The following is a 20,563-nucleotide window of genomic DNA, read 5'->3' as shown; positions in this document are numbered from 1 at the left end:
AGTTTAACCAAGAAAAACTTAACATTCCCTTTGTCTGGCTCCAAATTTTTAAAAATTTCCTGTCCCATAATATTTAAATGAGAAAATTTACCATCTGTCCTGGCCTCTACCAAAATGAAATTTAAATATTAAAGGGTCTTCATGGCCAGTATTTTGGAATTGTAACAAGCCTTAATGTAAAAAATCCAATTTTAAGTTCTGTTCATCACAGAGGCTAAAAAATAAAAAAAAAAAGAAAAAGGAAGCTCTTGGTATCTAAGCAGCCTGAGTTTTCATTGTTATTGCCAATGAACTGCACACTGGAAGAACAACATTTAGTGGCCAAAATGATTCCTTATTTTTGCTGCCTCTGTAGTCTTTTATGTCATGCTCATCACTTGACAATCTAGAAATAGCAAAGCTATCTCAGCAACTAAAATATCCCAGATCCCCAAGAGGTTAATGCTTCCAGTTCAAATTATCTTGTGAGTAATTCTGAGGAAGGTTATCTGAGAAAATGATAATCTGATGTCAGTATCTGAAGAGGAAAAAAGAGGCAAAATCATCATATTAGTCATTGGCTATGAGCAATCATCCACCCAAACTAAAATACTGTTTCCAACGCATTTCCAAACGCGTCCTTAACTTCTTGCCTGGCTTTGAAGCCAATCTCGTCCCTCTGACTCAAGTGTCAGAGGAGAAATTGGCTTTGAAGTTCCAGTTCTCTCCTGAAATACTAGCAAAGCTCGCAGAGGACTACTGCATCACCACTAGCATCTAAGGTAGCTGAAAGCCCGTGTTTTGCTGCTGGTAGCACCCAGGACATCATGCAAAAGACTGAAGCTGCATGCCCTCAGGGCAGGGGGCAAGGGCTCCTGCTTCCTGGAGATGACTTCAGGTCATTCATGGAATACATGTTTTTGATGATTTGGTTAGGTAGCAGCTGGAACCGGTCTCTGTTGCACAACGTCATTTCTTCAAAGTGCTGTGTGCAGATGTATAGAAGTTTTACTGTAGGACGGTATGGAAAGTCAGTTCTTGTCAAGCAATCTCCAGGCTGTTCATCCAGATTGCAGATTACTTTCGTGGTGGAGAGATAAACACTAAAGTATCTCCATGCAGAAAGGGGAGGATTAAGTCATGTAAATTTGGAGCAACAGGGGAAGAACGAAAAGTGAGCACCATCACACACTCCCACAATTTTTATAAAAAAAAATATTACATAGAGGTTCAAAATTATGTAAATATGTTTTTACGGAAAAGCAAATTAGTCTACTACATTTTCCTTTTATTACTGCAAATAATTAATTCTTACAAACAATTATAGATGAGATCACTTGAAACACACAAAGAATGTGGAAACCTGGGAGTCGCTACCATGGACCATTGGGTAAAAAGACTGAATTCATCATGTGTGCCAGGGCTCTTGAACTTTTGGAAAGGGTAACCTCCATCTGACTTATCTGGCTTTCTGCAAATCAGTGAAGATTTTTTAAAATTCCCTAAGCTTAAATATTTAAGTTTTTTTACCTTTCATGGTACTCCTGAGAAAGCACGATCAGAAATCTCTCAGCCGGCTTAGCCTGCAAGCAGTGTGCTTTTTCCCTGTGTCCCCGTAATGCACCTCAGTGATGTGAGCTCATGCAGGCTGAGATGCAAGACACTGACAAATTCTCTTTACTGAGTGTCCCAGTAAGCAAACCACTGTAAATCATCTCTGAAAGTAGCTCTGCTTGCTGTAGTGCCCTCTCTGTACTTACACCTCCTGTGCAACGTTCTCCCCCTCGCCAAGCAACAAGTCAACTTATGACAGTCCTTAACGCCTGTTCTTTTCATCCCAAAGGAGGAGAAAAGGGACCCACATGTACACAGATTCAGGCTATGGCTTAGAGTTGCCTTTTTGCCCTGACTGTATTGCTGTATACAGAGGCCATTTTGCAAGAAATCCCCCTTTTTTTTTTTCCCTCCTTGTGCCCCAAGAATACACCAGAAAATGCCTAACTGTGATGGGAGGACTCTGGGGCTCTCGAAAGATAATCTGCCTGAATCCAGTGTTTCTGAAAGCACACTTCTTTTAAATATTAATGTTATTCAGCAGCATAGTAACCAGAGAGCAAAAGGGCAAAAAAACCCACAAAAACATGGTTTTGTGTGTTCAGGGCCATGTTCTCCTGTAGGATTTGTTGCCATAAATTTCTGGGCCACAAAACAGACTGTATTTTGCAAGGAAGGCTGCAAGTTACCAAGAGAATTAATTGGTTTATACTGTTTTAATAAGACCTCCTGGGAAACAGATTTAATAGTGGAATGCCAGTATCACATAATAAAATACAGTTTATAGAGGATATTACGACGTAAGATACAGCGTGTCTAACTGGAAAGTATTTGCTGAACTTTCAGGGAACAATATCTAAATCTTTTATGTTGGAAGCCTGGAAATGAGGCTATGTGGCTGCAGCAGTTAAAATGAGAACAAGCTAGCGATTTAGGTGGAAACCGTCTGCCACAAGGGAATCAAGAGTTTTATTGTGGGAAGGTCACACAGAGACCTTCCTTTTAGAGAGAGAAATAAAAGGATCCAATGTACGGTTTGCTACAAGCACTCGTCAAACCAACCTCTCTCCCCTTTTCACTTCCCAACCACAAGGTTTCCTGCAGGGAAGGTGTAAGGTAAGTAATGTCACAGGGAATTTACAAACCTGAACTTGGACCCCACGGTGTGGGGTCTGTGATCAAGGTGAAACAGCAGAGCTTACCATATTTTTTGCTCGTAGGTTGCGAGGTCGAAATCCTTGGGGTGAGACCAAGTTATTGCCGCGAATACTTCAGCGTCCCAACAGACAAAAACTTTGCAGATGCCATCAGTGACGCTCTCGAGTCTTTGCGGTACGTTACTAGACTTCTGCGGTGTGGGGTTTCCTCGCTCAAGGATGAGTATTCGGGTTTACTATCAGCCTTGCTCCAAGGAAATTTTCAGGATTGGCTCCCAGGTAGGAAGATGGGGGCCAAGACTGCTTTACAGTACTGTCATAGAAACATGACCATAAAAGAAATAGGGCCTTACATTAAGGTCGGAGGGGAAGATGTGCTCCTCTCTTCATGTGTAGGTTACAACACAGAGGAGACATCCCAACGTCCTTTTTTTAATTTGCTGTTTCAAACAACTTCAAGATCAGTCTGTGAGTATCTGTTCACTGACCTGCAAGAGCAGACTTTGAAATGCTTGGTTTTAGAGAGAGCTCCTGGGAATTTGGAAATTCTGAAATTGGGACACAGCTCCAGTCACTTGTTTATGAGGCCAATGCTTTGGCTCCTTCTGCATTTTAGAACATCTCAGGCACAATGATTGTGGAGCAGGCATTCATTTCATGCATATATGTAGAATAGAATAGAATAGAATAGAATAGTTCAGTTAGAAGGGACCTACAACGATCATCTAGCCCAACTGATGGGAACACATCTCTCAGACAACTCCTAGGAAGAACATATGCTCCACAGCCAGCTTTCCAGTTCTACCAGCTCTCATCCAAATATTAACAAGGGACAATTCCACATAGGTTGTAAAATCAGGGAAGATTGCACCACCACATGAGGAGCCAATGCCTTACCTTAGCTATAACTAAGCTTCCTCTTTTAAAACCTCATTGGTTTACTACTTGCAAATTGCCATAGCGATTTAAATCCAAAAAGTGTTGTATTCAGATGCTGAGTGTTGCTTGTCCTTGAAATAAAGGCTCCAAAATGATGAGAGCGCTGCTGGAGATGTTGCTTCCAGTTGCACACTGGGTCCTGCTGCACAGATGCTCACAAATCATAGTGTCGTTTACAGCATGGGGCTTAGAGAGAAGCCATCTCAGAACATGTGAGAGACATTTGATCCTGAAATGATTTAGCTTAGATTTTAAGATAGCTATCTGCATGTGATATGAGGAGGTCATATGTGCCATAGGAGCCTTTCTGGAGCTTCTGCAACACTATTAATTCAGTGAATAAAAAAGGGAATGGGAAACTGAATACAGATACCAGCTCTGACTTCTGGTAGAAACCCAGAATTACCACAGAAAGCTTTTGGTCAGGTATCATTTGGGGATAAGTCAAGATATGCTTGAAGCTTCCTGCCTGGTTTCAATGAAGCAAGGTGCATAAGGCTGCTCAGGACGGTTTGCAGCTTTGTAATTGTGAACATGATTAAAGGCGAAGCACAAACTGTTAAAAGCTCCAGCCCTTCAAGCCGCTCTTTTGGGTAGTTGGAGCCCATTGAAAAGGTTTCAATAGCTAATTCAGCCTGCTTGCTGCTGCCTTCCATGGAAAAGAAGAAAAGGGCAGAGACACAACAGTGTTGGTGGGGCAGCTTGCAAGAGGTGAAAGCTAGTGATTTCAAGAAAAGAGCAAATCCCTGCCACCGCGATATCTGCCGTAAACACCAGCTACAGCCTGCTGAAGAGTCCAAATCCTACAGATCATCCTGGAGCTGTGCGAGGTCTGGTCTCTGGTGTCCATTTACACACTATCCCTCTTGAATTTCTGCCTGGGTTCCTTTTCTTTAAACTAAGCGCCCTGTCTGCAGCAAGGCAGGAAAGAGGAAAAAGGAATGATCATTGATAAAATTAATAATCAGTTGTGGGTGTAAATACTGCAGAGACTTACAGTAAGAAAGGAGGGTAGAGAATGAACAGATTAAAAATCAGGTAGGTTTTCCGTATCCTTTCTCTCATTCATCCTCTTTGTTTAGTCCTTTGAAATTTAGCAAACAATTTTCAGTGCTGCTAGGCCAGCCCATAAGAAGTAAAGCCTCTGGAATGCCTTTACTGCAGGTGTATTCATTTAGCAGGAGTTAGCATCTCTGGGTAGGAGAGTCTTGAGCTGTGTTTTATTGTCATCTACGTCTTCAAAGGCTGGCAAATCCAGCCTGTTTCCTTTCCACACTCCAACTAATTGAAAAAGCCCATTAGGCTGAGGCTGGCACCAGCTATATGTGGGAAAACAGCCTGTGGCAAGGTTAGTTGCCCTGATGGCAGGTATTAGTAGCTAATGAACTGCACTTATGCTCCCACCATTAGCAAACCTTACAGGGACTTCAAGGTAGAGAAAGTAAGCCCTTTATTGTGGCATGGTGGCCTAGGATTAACTTGAATTTGGGCACAGGAACGTCCTGACCTATCTTAGCTTCACCAGGGTCAAAGGGAGTTTTATCAATGCTCTCTGCAAGGGCAGGAGTACCTAACTCCTCAGGGAGCCACTGAGCTCCTCTTGGCAACCAGAGGAAACCATCTTTCAGGAATATTTTCCAGTCTCTTCAAACAGGTGCTTTGAGACCATTATTTAGACCAAAAATATTCAAAACTGAAAGCCAAGCACCCACTTTTGGCAAGTAAAGCTAAAACATCCCGTATGTCTTTTCCACAACTATAATTTAAGGGCTGTGGTAATCTACCTACCGTCCTGGACAGGTGTCACGAAGTTTGCAAAAGTCTGTTGATAAAATACGAAACCCTTTTTGGTATTGCCATCGATGCCATCCAGTTTTCTTCAGCAAGCTTTCCTTAGCCATTTCTTTTGAAAATTACTGCTGATGGGAGAAGACAGGACTAACGCACAGTTAGAAAGACAGAGTACTTCTCCCATGCAAGCCAAGATCAGAGATGCCTAGTTTTCTTAGGAAAACAGGAAACAAAGTCAAACTCAGTCTTACAAGCTCTGGATGTGCCGTACCCAATCCTGCAAACTCCTAAGCGTGCCACGTAACTGGATCTTGTCCCACTGAAGTCATGTAAGAAGTTGAATGTTCATCCTTACAGCACTGAGCCCTCACTGAGAAATCTCACCACAGCCTAAATAAGACCACTTGTTCTATGCAATAAATCTCTTTCTTAGCTTCTGATCATTTAGTTACAGGTGAGAAGACACAAAGCAGTGTGACACAAAGCAGTCTAAATAGCTAATTAATAGACACTGCAGCAGAAGAAAACTGTTTCAATAGGTCCAGTGAGTGTGCATGCAATATAGAAATTACAGGGTTACATTTTAGAAATGAATTTATGCCTAATACAGATGGAAAGTAATGCTTAAAATGAAATTGGGGGGAGGAAAGGGCTGCTTCATTTGAATGATTTTAAAATCATGAAGAGTGAGAAAGAACACTGTTCTTCAGAGCCATCAGTGGAGAAACTCCCACCACAGCAGAGACCTTCAGCTTCCTACAGGACTGCTCCTCTAAGGCCTTCAGCAAACTTAAAAATGCAAATGACAGATCCTAATTCATTCAGTCAGTCCCTCACCTCTGATTTTTTCTCTTCTGTCGCACTCATTACACCAGACTACTCGGGTGTCTTTAATCAGAGAAGGTGGACCTGTCAGGACATCACACATCTTTTTGTAGGGATCTTGATCTGGATGAGGGCATGTATTATGGATGGCACACCCTGTCATATATTCAGTAGAAAAAGACTGGGTTTGAACTTCATGAGCATGGATTTGCAATTTTATCCACACGACTGCTCTCAGGGAGCTTTACAGTGAACTGTAGAGTGGTCATGAAAATGTAATTAAGCACTGATGTATGTGCAATCCCCACTAATTAGGCTGAGGGCATTCAGTGCAGAAGCGTATGATCAACTAAACTTGTGCAACTCTGAGATTACCTTAGTTTTCCTTTGGTCATATTCCTGCATAAAAACCCCATCTAAAATTTCACCTCAATTCATACCACTCGGGATTTTGCAAGGTCATGGAAGAACACATCCTGAGTTGACCTCGGTGGTTTGGAAGACCTCACACAGGAGAAAGCCAGAAGTGCCAAACTTTAATTAAAGCAGATTTAATGGGTAATTCCCACAATACTTTTAATAAGGGCATTCAGCACAGAAATTAGTATTTCTTCTAGGTCTTTCATTGTCATTAAAGGAAAAGCCTCCTTCCTAATTCAAAAGGTAGCAGAGGGCTGCCAGGCCAGCCTGTGTTTGCATATGCCAGTCTCTACCTGTCATCTCTGATGGGAGTCTCACGCGAACCCAGGCGACTCTGGGCTGGGAGGAGTAAGGAGCCCAGCCGTGCGAGAGTGGCTAGGAAGCCCAGGCTGGAAGCGGAAAATGTTCCTTTGCGGTTTTGTGGCTCTGCGTGGCGGTGAGGACAATAATGCCGTCAGCCAGGAGGTCTCCACGTGTGACAGCCTCTCACTCCTTCCTCTCCTCCCACCTCCAGCAACGGCAGCGCCGAAATGGCTGCTGTGTACTACGAGCGCATTGACGTGGAAGGCCACCACTACGGCCCTTCGTCCCAGCAGCGGAAGAACGCTCTGAAGGAGGTGGACAAAGCCTTGAGCAACATGATCACGCTCATCAAGGTGAGTGGCGTCCAAAAACCCAGCTCCCAGGTGCATTTGGAAAAGACTTTTCAAACTGCTCTTTGTGGCACTGCCGAGAGCCTATTTAATGCCTGTTAATTGGATGCGTTGGCTGTAAACTTTTATTTCCTGAGAAAAAGAGGCTACCGAGATCACGTGGAAGTCAAGGCACCATTCCCCTGATTTTTATTTTTGTTGATGGCATTACAATCCTCCTAGTGGCTTATTATACCAATAGCCCCAGGAAGCCATAAACCGATATACATGTTGCTCCGTTTATAACATGTGTTGCCGGCTGGGCTTTATAGTAGGCGAACAAATCAGAACCACTCACTTCCTAAGGTTTGTGGAATCAGACAATTAACTTTTATAGTGGTTTTTATGGCACCACTCAGAACTTTGTACTTTAAACTTTGTTTTAAAAAACATTATCTAAATTATTTTGCAGTGAGAAAAGGAGGGTACCAAGTTTTTTGGTAAATGTTGATTCTGTGAATATTTCTGACAATGATAAAAGCACGTTGGAGTTTTTTATGTGTTTCAGTGAGGAGAGGAATATGTATTTCCAATTTCACTGAATTATAAAAGCTCTAATGCTAAATGCCTGTGTTTGGGAGGGGAAGAGAGAAATACCCCTGCCACAGGTGTACCATGAAAAAGTTGCTCTTCCCCAGCCATTTTGGCCTACAGATGAAGAACAGTTGGATAAAATCCTGTCGACAAACTGGGACAACTGGTTTGTGGGACCGGGATGTAGCATCTAGTTATTTAGCAGAGGGGTGGATTTATTTTGGCAAATCTGTCTTTGGCACTAACGTCTCAGACTCTTTCAGGGCAGCAAGTGAGAGTGGACGTCCACCATTACGGGTGGTGGCAAACCACACTGAAGGGCATTTGCGACGATGCTCCTTCTGGCCGACTTCCACTAAATCAGTGGCAGTCAAATGGGAATTAAAATTTGCCAGCAGGCAAAGCAAAACACATTCCTGGCCATAATGGCTGTCATGCACTCGCTTCACAGAGCATGGGTCTTCAGCATGATGTCAACGTCCTCCTCTTCTCTGATCACGGGATGACAGACATCTCTTGGGCGGACAAAGTGATTGAGCTGAAAAACTATATCAATATGAGTGATACCATACAAATGAAGGATCGAGGTCCTGTTGTGAGCCTCTGGCCAGCTCCAGAGAAGCACGCAGAGGTAAGTACAGCTTATTTGTATTTATTTAGTTCTGTGTTTCCTTGGGTTTTATGACAATTACGTCTTTTGTTTGCTCGCAACATCCAAAACCCGGTCTCAGATATGTGTGTAAAAATCAGCCTGAGGCTCTTATCGGGAGTCAGACTTGGATTCTGTGACACTCTTGTGACACTGGTTTCTGAAAGAAAGTCACACCAGCCAAATTAAAAAGCGTGAACTTTGACTGTTATTTGGCACAGATACATGCTTTCAAACCCCACCACTGTGTGCATCTGATAAATAGCTGAAAGATTTTAGCTCAAAACCCATTTTTAGGTTTTTATATATATAAGACTCAATTTATTGACACTCTAGCTGGGATTTTCAAATGATCTGGAGGAGGTCAGGCATTCATATTACAGTAAACTCCCATAGAGTGTGAGGAATTAACTCCATTAGACCAGAATTACAAAAACCGATTTTTTTTACAATATTCTCCTTTGAAGAATTTTGATGAACAAGCATGTGGGATTGAATCAACCATAAAAGCCCAAGGCTAGAACTGCAGGATTTTAAGGGACAAATTAAAACAATACAGGAAAAAAAATGGAAACCACTTGAAAAGAATGAAAATGCAGCATCTGTAACTAATAGACTAGTACATTATAGTTTAACCAGAAACCAGTGCTTGAGAAGTCATTATTGCTGTCCTCAGAATATAGATGAGTGGTTGGCAGTCCATGCTCCAGGTGAATAATTTTGTTTTCTATATTATATTTTAGCCAATTCCAGTATATTGTAGCTTGGGTGAATATTTGCTAATTTTTGCACCCAAACAGGCTCTCCAGGAATTGTATAGCTGTGATATTGTGAACGTTTAAAATTAGTGCCAGAATTGAAATTTGTCGTAGAGGCATGTGTAAGCAATTCACTCAGAGTTCCTGCAGAGGATCACAGAGTTTATAGATGCTCGCCTCAGCCTTAAGTCAGAGATCCCTATTTTTGTAGGCCAGGCCTTCAAAGAAGGGCAAGTATAAGTTGCAACTTCATGCAGACGTGGGGTTTCATCCGACAAAGCTCTTAAGCACATGCTTCTCTCTCATTAAACAGCCTAATATCCCTCAGGATAATAAAGTACAATGCATCGCACCATGGTTTTGTTTTCTTCCTTTGTTTCTTTTTAGGACTTCTTAGTGGACTGCTGCTTTTTTAAGTGAAATAAAGTTGATTTTCTGTTTCCCAGTAGCCAGATTCCTCTATTCTTAATTCACTTTAAAGAGCCATGTTTAGGAATTAGATCATATCATAACATAGTGGTTATCACCTTTAAGAGTTACTCCATTTTGAAGCACCCGAAGTACTGGTGAAACACCAGGACCGCTCTCTAGTCCAGGTCATGGTGGGAGGGTCTGGCTGAGTCCTGCCGTCACACCCTGGTGCCGTCCTTTCGGCAACTGCATATCAGTGCAAATCTCTTGCACACATATACACGCAAGGGGGACTTAGCTAAAAGGCTAATGAAGGACCTTTCATTCTTTGCAGAATTGAGCTATTTATTCCTAAAGATTATTTATATTTAAGCAAAAGAGCGATATACACTCGGGGGACTCCAATAACTGCCTTCTTCCTGGCATATGAACATCTTCTTTAGACATTTAAAATATTTTTCTGAATAATTTGGGGTTTAACCACATTTGTGTGATTATATTCCAGACAGTATGATTAATATTAATAAACCACTTGTACAGCATTGTGCAGCTTCAAAGCCGCAGGCATTGGCTGATTAATCTCACGGCATCCTTATGAAGCAGATAATTAAGCACTATCAATCCCTTTGATAGGGATTGACTGGTTAAGTGTAAGAAACACAGGTGAGGTGACACTAATTGTTCACTCAAGAGCACAAAGAGGGAATGAGTGGCAGAGGCCAAAGGCAATATCCCTTTTCTGCATCTGTACCCAGTCCACATTGTGCCTCTGAGCATCTTTCACCACTTAGCTTACTGTCTCCTGTGGTGGTTTGGTTTCTGCTGGTCTATTGCTGCACATTGATATACTCACATGCATACATCTGTGAGTCCGTGTATTATAAATATATTTCATACATGAATTCATGCGTTCCTATGTGTTTATGATCCAAGTTTTCAGAACCTCCTAAACCGCATAAACAGGTTTTGCACAGCCGTCATCTTTGGACCGGCAAAGTCCCAGTTTGAATGTGCTGATGATTAGCCATTAAAAGGAATTAGCTATTTTACAAATTCAGGTATTTCTGTGTATCCATAGGTGCGTATATGCTCTTTACAGCCATATGGTGTCCTAACATTTGTTTTCTTTGCAGATATATCAAAAACTGAAAGCTGTGGAACACATGCATGTTTATAACATACAGGATATTCCAGACAGGTTTTTCTACAAAAAAGGAAAATTTGTGTCTCCTCTAACTCTCGTGGCCGAGGAAGGATGGTTCATAGTAGAGGTAAAGTAGAGAAGCAAAATACTTAGACATGAATGTGAAAAGGGGTAATATATGAAAACAATAAGAAAAATGTACAAGTCTATGCTGGGCATTGAGTTGAAGTGTTACATCACTTACCTGGACTGACTACAAAGCTAATGTCAAGTATTGCCATGTGCTTAAAAGAGCCTAAAGGCATGGCAGCTATGCTGAAGGTAGACAAAGTTAAATAGTCAAGACGGTTCTTTTTTCTGTGTCATCATAAAGCAGGAGGAGTTTTTGTATTTTGCATTCCAGTTCTGTTGCTTTACTCCTCTCTCCCCTGCCCATCTACCTTCATCTCAGGCACAAAAAGAGTGTTTCCATTTCAAGCTCTTACTGTCTCTCCATTCAGCAGTACTTTGTGGCAACTCAACTCATCCTTCTGCCTGGCTTCCCACCCACCAGACTCTGTCCTAAAAATGCCCTGTTTCTCCCAAGCCCTCCAGTCTCAGGAGGGTCAGACGGGGGTTTACTCCTCAGAGATACCCAGTGCATACACTGAAATCTGAGAGCTTGTTGAGCAGCAAATCAATTAGACTTGCACATGAAGAGATTTTTCATACCAACTTATTGTGTTACTATAAATTATTGTTGTTGTTATTATTATTTTGTACTTGTATCGCTACTGAGCATCTCCACATTGCAGATATTAACTGCGCCTCACCACAGCTCGGAGGGCAAGGCAACCTGTATATCTTCTAAGTGGGTAAACAGAGGAGCAGTACTAAGTGATTTGCTCAAGGCCATACATTAAGTCAGTAACTTGGCAACAGGACCAAGGCGTCCTGGTTTTTTTCGGTGTCCCAGCATAGTCATTGCCCATCATTGCCTTGCAGATTATTGTTACTCATTTGAGCATCTTCTTTCATGTCCCTCAGAGCTACTGCTTACCAGGCTTTGCTGAAGGTGATCCACACCACCACATGTCTCGCTAGCCAACCTGACTTTAGGATAATAATTTCTACACCTGAAAAAAGTGCACCTCTAAAAAAACCCGATTGCTTTTGAGTATGGATGGGTGAGCACCACATTTCTGGTTAAAAAGAAAAAAAAAAAAAAGCCAGAATTAAGATTCAGACACGTAAAGTAGGAATCTGAAACATTTTTGTCAAAATGATTTTAAAAAATTACAACTAAACTCTTTTGTACAGAAGTTCAACACAGAACATTTTTACATAGTCTGTAAAAAAAAAAAGCACTTTAAAAAAATCATTGAAACTCTGACAAACCTTAATAACAGTGCAGCAAACACTGCTGCTATGGTAATTATTTCTGTCTCTCTGCCCATTCCTTCCCATTGTTTCTGATTTTCAAGAATGTCCTCTCATTAATGCTGTCAGATTTTCCTTCTCCTCGGTACATTTTCATTATCTGTGAATGGGATATGAAAATGAAAGTTTCCTGTCATATTTTTAAAGCAATAATTGAGCCTTCTATTATATTTCCTGCCCAAACCACTGAGGAGAGGATATTCAGCTCTTCCCTATCATGCTCATGGGGTGTTTTAACTCTCTGTTGGCTAGTGGATAGCTATAAGCTGTTTGAAAAAGGGGAAATTTTTTTTTTTTTTTTGAGAGAGACAAAGAGGATGTATCTGGAAAGTTGTGGGGTTTCCCCAGCAAGGAGCATAGGAACAAAAGTCCATCCACATTTCAGTTAAAGCAGGATGAGGAAGGATTCCATACATCTTCAGCTGTATTGATGCTGGTCTGCTAATATTATCTTGTTCCCTCCACACGAGTGAGTGATCCCCATCCTTGAATTTCCCCCGGCTGCTCTCCTGCATGCAACAACGGCGTTAGCCCTCAGGGCTGTGCGCTCACCCTGTACCCATCCCAGTGTACTTTCCCAAGTTTTAGGGAACAATTGCTGTACAGCTTCTAACCGCGCACATGCAGGGAAAAGTCCATTGTCAGCAGTCCCAGACGCCCCTGCTTCATCTTTGAGGAGCAGTGCTAGCCCAAGCTTAGGCTGTGCATGAAGAATCAATGTCTTGGTTGAGTCCTCTGTCCCATTTGGGCTTGCTAAGGCAGGCATGTTGGGGTGCTGCCAGCGCCCTGGCCCCAGAGATGCCCCAGGGCTTTGTGGGGTTTGCTGTAAGGCAGAGCCTGTTGCTCTAGAAGGGCAACGCTGAGATGCTTGCACAGCCCTTTCCCTCAAGCAACTGCTGTTAACAGTGGTTTCACAAGCTCTCACTTCAGCTGCAGTTGTGAAAGAAAAAGTAGTGTGTCTTCTGACCCAGCTAGCAGCAAAAATAATGGAAATGACTGTGCCTTTGACTGCACATCTAGCTGCGAGTAGGTATCTCCTGGTGCCTGGGTGGGTGATGAAAAGGCACCCTACCTCCTGCGTTTGACATTCCTGGGGAAGCAGCTGAGTCCACAACAGCTGACAGGACCGTGGAGGGGTGTAGCTTCGGCAATGTCATGATACTGCCAAAGAAACACCGCAAATTAGATGTGACTTGGCTTGTCTGGAGCTGGTGCTAACAAATGCTGTACGGGTTGCCTAATGGTGAGCAGCCCAGTGACAATTAGTCCCCGGGAACCACAGTAAACAGAGCCACAGCATAAGGAGGTGCTATGGTAGAAAGAGGGGGAAGGAGTCTCTTTTCTCATTGGCTTGCTCTGAGTGCTGTCAGTGAAATAGATGTGGACAAGGAAAGAGATTTAATTTGTCAGCTAAAATTGTTTAATTATTTGGTACATCTGCTGACTATTACATACGAAGAAAAGCAAGGGATACTCCAGGGGCTCCCCTGGAAAGCAGTCGGAAGAACTACACCTCATAGCCATAACCATTGCTGTCCTCAGTGCTCCTGCGCACGGTCAGTTTTCTTCTTGGGCAGAGGAGGAAAACAAGAATCAAACAAATGTTTGTAAAAGAAATGGCATCCTCGGTCAATCTGCTTAACCATCTGCAGGGGTTGCGGCACCACTTGCCCAGGGTGGGAATGTGGGAGACTCTTGTGGCATCTTCTGTGCTCCTGTGATGGAGTGCAAAGCCCAGACCTGGTCATTTTAGGCAACTGTAGCTCCTTCTCTGTAACCATCAGAGAAATTAATGCCAGGGGTCTAATAAACTGTCAGGTGATGTTCCTCGTCCAAGTGAAATTCCTGCCATAGTTTTGGGGATATCTGGAGTGTCACACCTGCTGCCATCCCTAGGGAGCATGGGACAAGAGAAACTCATGGAGAGGGTTGGTCCAGCATTTTGAGCAGCCCATAGGGACCGCTGCTCCCGAGGGGGCCAGGATATGGCACTATTGTAGGTAGTCTGGTAAGAACTGTTAATATAGAGCAGGAGAAAGTAAGGAAGGAATTTAAAAGTACAACTTAAGTGCAATATGGCCAAGGAAAAACAAGAATTATGATGACAAATTATTAAAGCATGGATCCACTAAGCAGGGAGAGAAAACTAAGAGTGGTCTATGCCAGGGAGAGGGGTACCGTCTTAGATCCAAACCTGTGTTTCCTGGAAGGAACTTCATTGCTTTAATACTAAAATGAGCAGGGAGAAGAAATAATAATTATTAGAAAGTATATGGTAGGGGTGATATTTGTATTGTTTAGGCTGACTAGTCAAATGGAGCAAAAATGGCTGCTTTTTCTATGGTATCAATGGCATGTTGGGCAGAACAACACCCGATCAAATCCATGGGAGTGCATGGTGCTGGGTGGGAGAGCGGCACTGCTAGCATGCAGCAGGAGAGGGACACCACCTTGCTTACAGGCGTCACATATAGATGTGACACTTGGAGCTCACGGCAGAAATTTAGATGAGCGAGAGGCAGAAATTTGTCCTCCCCGCTCAGCTGGGAGATGGCTACTCCCTGAGATGGCAAAGCCAAGGATCACCCCTCCTGGTGATGAGCCCCTGTGCAACTGACAGTATGGTGCAGGGGCCTGATGGGGTGGTACAGCGCACGGAGACACAACATGGCACCCCACGCGCAGCCCAGCAGGCGGGCACTAACCACGCTCTGCTGTTTTCGCCCAGAGCAGGGACAAGCTGCCCTTCTGGGAGAATGGGACGGGGAGGAAGGAGGCCTGGCAGAACGGCTGGCACGGCTATGACAACGAGCTCATGGACATGAGAGCCTTCTTCATTGCATATGGGCCAGGTACAATGCCACCATCCTTGGTGTCCCGCTTACCTACAGCCCCATGGCCCCTGCTCCAGCATCCCTGCAGCCCCTGGCATGTCAGGACCCTGATGTGGCACTCTGTGACACCCCAAAATTACAAAGAGATGGCAGGATTTCCTCACTACGGCTGGATGCCGGGAAGGTTTCTAGCTCTGTATCTGTTTTGTAGCTGGACAAACAGGACAGAGAGATGAGAAGGGATTTGGTCAGCCTCTCTCCGACATCTCAGTGCAGTAACTCTATACCTTTGCCCTATTTTCCTAAATTTTGGCCTAAATTTTTAATTCTCTTTGAAACACATGAATTCTCTTTTTGTTGGTGGACTTGGACTCACTAACGCAGAGCACTTTCTTTGAGAAGGTTGCAGCACACCTCAGCCACCTGTCCGACGGACAGACACAAAACCCCTGGTTTCCTCTTCATCAGGCCCTTTAAACACTGCTGAGCACCAGGCTGCAACTGCAGACAGGAGAGAAAGGAAAGCAGAATGTGCAATACAATTATTTGAGGCTATCAAATCTCCTACCAAGCACACACAGTAAAGTAGCTCCCGTACTTAATTTTTTATTTTTTTAGTTTTCAGAATAAAATTGGACTAGAAGTAAAAATAATGAATAAAAACATTTAAAATGTTTTTGCTGAGCTATATTGTAAATTGTATAGTGAGCCACATCCCAGCCTGCTGGGTAAGTCTGAGGGAAGGCAGAGGAGCCCTTGCCCCACAGCGGCCCGCATTTCAGGAGCTAACCCCAAGCCATACAACGCCAACTCCTCTCTTTGCCTGTTTTCCCTACAGATTTCCGATCCAACTTCCGAGCGCCTCCCATCAGATCCGTGGATATTTACAACATCATGTGCAGCCTGGCAGGAATACAGCCGCTGCCCAACAATGGCTCCTGGTCCAGGGTGGAGTGCATGCTCCGAAACACGGCCCCCTTGGCACCGCTCCCCCCGGGCGGCAGCTGCGCCCTGGCGCTAGCTCTGCTCTCCCTGTTCGCCCGGCAGATCTCCTTACTGTGATCCCCGAACAATGTTGGTCAGTGTCACCAGCAACTCCATCCTTCTCTTTTTTTTTTTTTTTAAAGTTCTTCATTTGAATAATAGCTTCATTAATAGAGTGCTGTCCCCCACTCCTCCGTCATGCTCCACCAGGCGTGAATTTGACCCATCCTGCATTTACAGTGGTTGTAATGTAAAGCTGGGTTTTGTGCTGCTCCAAACACATCCAGAAAAGTCGGTGTCGCTACTCTAGATTTATAGCGCTGGCAATGAGAGCAGAATCCCGGCTGGCTATCCGCAAAATTTTCTGGTGTGTGCACGTGGACATCTCTGAGCATCGAACACATCTTACCCCAGCATCTTTAACTGAGAGGCTCACCCTGGCTCCCAGTACTGAGAAGCTCAGGCTTGGAGATAAACCTCTGTGCATTTAACTGGGTTCTTTCTGATTCACTCCTTCAGCTCCAGCTCCAGCACCAGCAGACCCCCACCTTCTCCTTACAGTGCCAGCCAAGCCCCGTCTGTACCCACCCGTTCGTCAAAGACCCAAGTGCTTTGCTGAGTGATCATAATGCCGAGAGAGGTGGATCGGCGGGATTGCAGTGAGAGCATCCTACTTCTCCCAGCCTTCCCTTCTTCATTTTCCCCAAAGTGAGACCTGGCCCTGCACACCTCCAGGGCCCAGCTTTCCTCACAGAGCATGGGGGTGCTGGGAAAGGGGAGAACAATAGAAATCCTCCACTTCAAAAACAGGAGGAAAGTGAAGAGGCATCTGGACACACAGGGGTCAGGAGAAAGTAGGATGAGGAAGCCTGGCATTTAACAGCCTCTCTGCTTTTTCTGGTGAAGAGAATATCATCTGTTCAGGTTTTAGGGTTTTGTACCCAATTGTGTTCCTGAAGGTTTTTCAACACTTACTGCTTTTCTACCAGCTCTTGCTTTCTACACATCTGCCCGGTGAGCAGCACATTCCCCTTTATTCTGCAGCAGGGAGAGAGGTCTACACTGATGGATCTCCCACCCTCTCAGTTAATACTAGCTAATATTTCCATCACAGCCTATCAAGCCCAAACAAAGTTGTAACGGTAAAGTTAAATAGCAGGAGAGGATAGAGCTGTTGTCAGAGGTGCCTTTGGGAGTGCTTGGCGCTTTTTCTGATATACCTCTGAACCAAGAGCTTTCAGTGACAAACTGCCTTTGGAAGGATTTAGGTCCCTCCCCATGCAAAATAAACCTTTAGGACTTACTATTCTTATGGATCCAGAGTCAAGCACGATCCCGGTATGTGTGGTACCATGAGTTTAAGGGTGAATGATTACACCGTGGAAAAAAAAACAAACACCAAATTAAACTTGACAAAAGACTTCTGTAATAACCGTAAAGATTTATGTAATGTGTTTTTAAAGCTCAAGTGAACCATCAAATCAATTGGGGAAAAAAAGGGAGAAAATCAGTCTTTGTTATTAGACTGTTGAGTATAAAAGGCAATTTAGTGCTTTCGAAGCATTTGCAGTAGCTGTAAAACAAGCACCTATTGTTCAGAGTTCCCTGTTGCTCTTTAATGGACCAGGCTCGATGAATTCACTGCAGCACATTTTTAAAGCAAAAAAATTATCAGTATACAAGATAACCAAATGACTAAATTACCAAGTTTTGTTTGAAAGTCAACAGGATAGATACAGTCAGTGCCTGTTAATCCCTCCACAGCCTGCCCTTTTAACTCTTACAGTGAATAGAACCCAAGGTCCTCTTACAGAAGAAAAGATCCTCAAAGTATAAGGGTATATTCAGACTCTCAATTATACAAACAGAAGTTGGAAATAACAAATCAGGTCCACTGAGTTGTTCCAGGGATGAGCCATGACACATGAAAGCAACGTTGATCCTTGCGAGTACTTTGTGTAACTCACAGTAGTCAGTGTCCACATGCAAATACTGCAGAGTAAATCTAATTGCAATATGATTTGTTTGACCTTAATGCAAGCATTGTGTGTATGGCAACACACCTCAAAAGATACTTTATCTGTAAAAGGGAAATTTGATAGTAGACCTGCAAGAAGCTCATTAGCATCAGGAGAACTACAGCTGATCATTTTTTGAGAAGTGCATCTTTCTTCCTCAGAAATGTTGTACCTCTGAATCAGTTCACATTCTCATTCAAAAATCAAGTGTCTTGACTCTCGCCTATTTTTCTGTATACTATGCAACAGGGGTGGGTGTATTTTAAAACCTATTTCTGAATGATGTTTTTATACAATGACTGATTGTGAATGAGTGAATAATTCTAAGAATGGTGTTAGAAAAAAATAAAGCATCTTTTTGTAAATACTGTAAGATTTTTGAAAAAAAAAAAAAAAAAAAAGCCCCAAACAAAAAACGCCCCTGTAACACCTTGCCTTTCTTGTTTGATTGCTGCATCAAAGTGTGATAAACAGTGTTTGAAGCTTGTGCTGATTAATCATCAGAAAGATGAATGATAACATTGTTTAGAAATGGCAAAGTTGTCAGCATGTAAATTAGGGATATTAAATGCATCACACAAGATACTGTAGCTTGTATACGCAGTCATTTTTTCCAGATACATTTCAATATTTAACTTTTTGAACATCCATCCAGGGACATGTAATTCACACTAGTGAATGGACATAACAAACCATTTTGCTCTCCTAAGTAGAGAGGTGAGCCCTGGATGCTCTCTCCAGACCCACTTCTCCAAGCCCACCGTGCTACCATCACATCAGTTGCTTGTGCAGAAGTCAGGTGCATTGTCACTGGTACCAGGGTTCAGTTGGTTCGGGCTTTCTGAAGCCCTCACGGTACACCCCAACATCCCAGCATGGGGTGGTGCAAATGGCAACGAGACCTCAAAAACCAACACGAAGGGCCTCAAGGACAAGGAGTCCGACTCCTGCTTTAAGCTCCAGAAACCAACAACAATGTTTGAGGAAGAAATTTTCTGATTTAACAGAAATAAGTCTCCAAACCTGCTCAGTGGAATTTATCTTGTTTTCCTTACATTAACTGACCACAGGGGCAGGGAGGGGATGATGGAGGAGAAGCAGTGCAGGTACACCAACAAGTCCTTTAATTCACAGCAGGACTCCTTTTGAACTGGCAGCACCGCCAAGGTCTGCCCAGAGGTGCTCCCCTTGTGTCCCATGAACACAGGTCCCACGAACAGGAGGGTGCTGAGGGACTGCCTGCATGAGGACAGCATGGGAATCAGTCTCAGTCAGCTCCCCGTAGCAGTGCCAAAAAATGGCAATTTCCCACCTAAATAAGCTGACCTTTTTTTTATCAATGAGCTTGGCGGCCGTGTAAATAGCACGGCTGGCCAGGGCTCGGCAGATTAAGCCCCCCAGCATCCTTCGGGATGCAGCCCGCATTGCCCACACAGACTACAGCCTCATGGAGACACTTTCCCATCGGCCTGGATGCTGGCCAGAGCCCACCACAAGTATGGGGACTTCACAGCGAAGGGATTAATTAAAAGATTTTGTGGTGCTGGCCACCTTCCTCATCTCCTAACTGCTCAGTAGAAGTCAAAACTCTGTCAATCACAAACCTGCAACAGCATGGCTTGAAGGGAAGTGCTGACAGGAGCGCCTATCCTGAAGCAGCTGACCACCTTTTCTTCTCCAAGGTCTTTCTGATGAGCAGGGAGAGCGAAAAAGAAATGGAAAAGTGGGGAAAAGACACTATAGGATTAGGATGACATCTTGAGAGGGGAGGGTGAGAAAAGGGGCAGAGGACATCTCATGTCAAGTACTGTGTGGAAAAAACCCCAACCCGAAGTGAAACATCTGTCAGAGGTTAAACTCCACACCTCAGGGGGAGATGCAGACCGAAGGAGCTCTGGGCACTGGGAAGTGAAAGGCATTGGAAAAGCTCCAGGTAACATTTCCCCCTCCTCCTTTTCCCTGTAAGGATGTGGCAGAGAGGGCAGGCAGCTGCAAATCCGATGGGAATTTTTTAGGAAAACACAGCCCAACGAAGGGAGAAGTTTGAAACCCTCCATTTTAGCATAATGAGTCTTTTAACAGCTGTTTTTTCACCGACATGGAATAATGTTTTTTGTGTAGGTACTGAAATACATTCATGTTAAGGCAAGGTTATTGTGGAGTGCTCAAAAATGTCAGCATTTCAGTTCTGTTCTTCAGGGCACTGTAATTCTCAAGCTTCGTCCAGATGTTTATAGCTGTATAGATTATTCTGATGAAATCCGAATTATATGGAAGTCGCCACGGACTTGCCAACGGGTGTAAACGTTACCCCAGATCTGGCAGGTCCGTGTCAGTGACACCGTTTCCGCTCTGCCAGCCCAATTTCATCAGAAAAATCACGGCGAGCTGCCAGCAGACCTGCCCTGGTCTCTCCCTCGCCCTGCGCGGCACCTGTGGGATGGCTGCCCCGGCC

The 20,563-nt window shown here is 43.7% G+C and overlaps 1 protein-coding gene across 2 annotated transcripts in view; it reads left to right on the top strand.

Moving 5' to 3' along the window:
• Positions 1 to 18,691, top strand: part of ENPP6 (ectonucleotide pyrophosphatase/phosphodiesterase 6) — a 34,616-nt gene extending 15,925 nt beyond the window's left edge. The window contains exons 3-9 of one of the 2 annotated variants that reach the window (XM_069787982.1): positions 2,754 to 2,865; positions 7,180 to 7,321; positions 8,343 to 8,522; positions 10,843 to 10,980; positions 15,001 to 15,124; positions 15,945 to 16,184; positions 16,610 to 18,691. In XM_069787982.1, the coding sequence (XP_069644083.1) occupies positions 2,754 to 2,865; positions 7,180 to 7,321; positions 8,343 to 8,522; positions 10,843 to 10,980; positions 15,001 to 15,124; positions 15,945 to 16,168 (920 nt within the window). In that variant the 3' untranslated portion in view covers positions 16,169 to 16,184; positions 16,610 to 18,691. Of the gene's footprint in view, positions 1 to 2,753; positions 2,866 to 7,179; positions 7,322 to 8,342; positions 8,523 to 10,842; positions 10,981 to 15,000; positions 15,125 to 15,944 lie in introns of both variants that reach the window. The other variant, XM_069787973.1, reaches the window with a different exon arrangement.
• The last annotated feature ends 1,872 nt before the right edge of the window (positions 18,692 to 20,563 follow it).

Source organism: Haliaeetus albicilla, chromosome 1, assembly GCF_947461875.1.
Source record: "Haliaeetus albicilla chromosome 1, bHalAlb1.1, whole genome shotgun sequence".
In the NCBI taxonomy this organism is placed as follows: Eukaryota; Metazoa; Chordata; class Aves; order Accipitriformes; family Accipitridae; genus Haliaeetus; species Haliaeetus albicilla.
This window is presented reverse-complemented; position numbering and strand designations above follow the sequence as displayed.